This window comes from Myotis davidii, unplaced genomic scaffold, assembly GCF_000327345.1.
Source record: "Myotis davidii unplaced genomic scaffold, ASM32734v1 scaffold362, whole genome shotgun sequence".
In the NCBI taxonomy this organism is placed as follows: Eukaryota; Metazoa; Chordata; class Mammalia; order Chiroptera; family Vespertilionidae; genus Myotis; species Myotis davidii.
The window spans coordinates 3,279,053-3,282,019 of NW_006297152.1; the positions used below are offsets into that span (position 1 = coordinate 3,279,053).

Genomic DNA, 2,967 nt, shown 5'->3' on the forward strand with positions numbered 1-2,967 from the left:
TAATAAGCAATCACCTTTTTATACAAATGAGATTTCTTACAAGTCTCTTGGGTTTGGCTCAAAAGGTTGAAAGCTACTCTGTTGTTCTTGAAGACAAATGCAATCCTTTCGAGTTACCAGATTAGGTCCTATCATTGAGCATGTCTTCACTCCACCCCCTGTTCTTGGCCTCCATATACACAGATGCATTGCACTGCTGCATGGCATGCTCCATCTCAACCAGCTGGCGGCATCCGATGGTTAACTTTTCCCTGGGGAATAAAGAAATGTTAAATCACTGCAAGAGAGCTGGTCAGGTAAATGAAAAAAACTTCAGACAACAGGATAACGCTGAGATTTGAAATACATTATTTGATATTTGAGAGAGAAAAATACCAAGAGTTACAGTTTCTTAACACAGACAAAACATGGGAGGATAAGCACTTAGAATAGTTCTCAGATAATCAACATTAAGATCTTGATCCTGGAATTCTGGAAATTGGCAGACCTGCTATCAACAAGCCAAATTGGATGCTTAAAAAAAGTCCTTTGTATGGTTTCTGAAGGACCTCTCCCAGATGTTGGGCTGATGTTAACATGTTCTGAGTGGTAAGCAAGGCTGGGGGGGCGGGGAAGTAGAGCACATATTTTTGTGTTGTTTAGTTTGAGAGTTAAAGAACAGGTAGACTAGAAGATTCTAAGAGAATGCTTCTCGCGAGGAACAGACACTAGAGAGGTGATAGGAAGTTGACAGGGTTTCAACTCTTAAAATTGCTGAAATAAGTTATCTAGCAGTTAAATGAAAATTTATTATTTGAAACCAGAGGTGGAAGCAGAGTAACGCCTAATATATGCCATGCGTACGAACAATTTACCCAAGATGAAGCCTACTTGAACTCTCAAGTGCCTAGAGTCCAGATCCCGTTGAAACCTATTTAAATCTAGAGATTGTCTACGTAAGTTCACAAAGAATACACAGCATCTGACACATTAGGTGTTCAAGAACAGGCAGTTACTTTTATTGCGTAAATGACAATAACTATTTCTTTGGCACTAAGATTACTCCCAGCCATCTCCACTTGGTAAAGATCACTAGCTCCCTCTACTTAGGAATACACTTAAGCAAAACATTGCCCAAGAAATTTAAAGACCTAAATTAGTGGCATCCCGTATTTATACACTGGAAAACTTAATACAATGATAATACTCCCCAAACAATCTACATGCTTCACACAATTCCTATCAAAATTCCAACAATCATTTTTGTAGGAATGGAAAAGCTGATCCTAAGAGTCACATAGAATTTAAAGGACCCCCAAATAGCCAAATTTTGAGAAAAAAAATGTTAGAAGACTCACACTTTCAAATTTTGAAAAGTTACCCTAAAGCAACTTTAATCAAAACAGTGTGGTACTGGAATAAAGATAGACATACAGACTAATGGAACTGAATTGAAAGTCAAGAAATAAACCCTGATATACATGGTCAATTGATTTTCGACAAGGGTGCCAAGGCCATTCAATAGGAAAAGGATAGTTTCTTCAACAAACAGTGCTAGGACAACTTGATATCCACATGTCAGAGGAATTAAGTTGGACTCATACCTCATACAAAAATTAATTCAAAATGGATTAATGACCTGTTAAAGCTAAAACTATAAAATTCTTAGAAAAATATTTGGGGTAAGTATTCATAACCTTAGCCTTGGCAAAGGATTCTTACATATGACACCAAAAACCCAAGCCACAAAAGAAAAAACACACAAATTGGATGCTATCAAAATTAAAGCTTTTCAACTGTAATTGAAAAATAAAAAAATTTTTAAAAGTAAAAATGCAAAAATTTATATGAACTGCCCAGCAAAAATTCTGTTTTGTCCCTTTGGGACAATATAAACAGTTCACATTTCAAGGAAAAAATGCAAATAACCCAGACGCACTTTTGATAAAATCAATTCTGATGAGGTGACTGCAATTTTTTTTCCCTTCTACCACCTGGTGCTCTGCCCCGAGCACCTGTTCGGGTTGACATTTACACAATTTTGCATGGCTTAGTTCAAAGATCCTTGTTCTCTTTTATGTCTTCGATATTTTGTCTGATTTCTTATCTGGCAATGTTATTTTGGGGTAAAGTGTAACATAAAATATGATTAAACAGAAATCTCTCAAAAAAATAAAAACTTGCAAATTAATATATCTCATAAGGGTCTAATATCCAGAACATGTATGTCACGCTGCCAGGTGCCAAGGTGGTTGACAGTCAACAAGCCAAACCAAAAGTAACAATCAAGACTTGATTCATTTACTGAGACTGCAAGTAAGGGGTCAAATGAATGTGTCAGCTCCCTAATGCTCCGTTTTCCCCACAGAATGACGCTAGGCAAGGGTCAGACAATATGCAGTGCAGAGAGGGGGCAGTATCTCACTAATGAGGAGCCCCGAACTAAGGTCCTGCCTCTTCATCGACCCAAATGGCTAAGGGTGTCTTAGTCCTTTCAGCCTGCCATAACAAAATATCATAGACTGGGTGGGTTCTAAACCACAAATTTATTTCTCACAGTTGCAGAGGCTGGGAAGTCCAAGATCAAGGTGCCAGCATAGCTACATTTTGGTGAGAGCCCTCTTTTATAAGAACACTAGTGGCCCAGTGCACAAAAATTTGTGCACTCGGGGGGGGGGGGGGGGTCCCTCAGCCCGGCCTGTGCCCTCTTGCAGTCTGGAACCCCTCGGGGGATGTCCACCTGCTGGCCTAGGCCCGCTCCCTGGGCAGCCTGGGAGCCCTCAAGGGATGTCCACGTTCCAGCGGGGAACAGGCCTAAGCTGCAGTCAGACATCCTTAGCGCTGCTAAGGAAGCGGGAGAGGCTCCCGCCACCACTGCTGTACTGGCAGCTGGCAGCCTGGCTTGTAGCTGAGCAGAGCTCCCCATGTGGGAGCACACTGACAACCAGGGGGCAGCTCCTGCATTGAGCATCTGCCCCCTGGTGGTCA

General features: G+C 40.9%; 1 protein-coding gene across 1 annotated transcript in view; it reads right to left on the reverse strand.

Moving 5' to 3' along the window:
* SWT1 (SWT1, RNA endoribonuclease homolog) overlaps nt 1-2,967 on the reverse strand; it is a 57,973-nt gene continuing 55,006 nt past the window's right edge. The window contains exon 20 of the mRNA XM_015569927.1: nt 1-251. Coding sequence (XP_015425413.1) covers nt 122-251 — 130 coding nt within the window. The 3' untranslated portion in view covers nt 1-121. The remainder of the gene's footprint in view (nt 252-2,967) is intronic.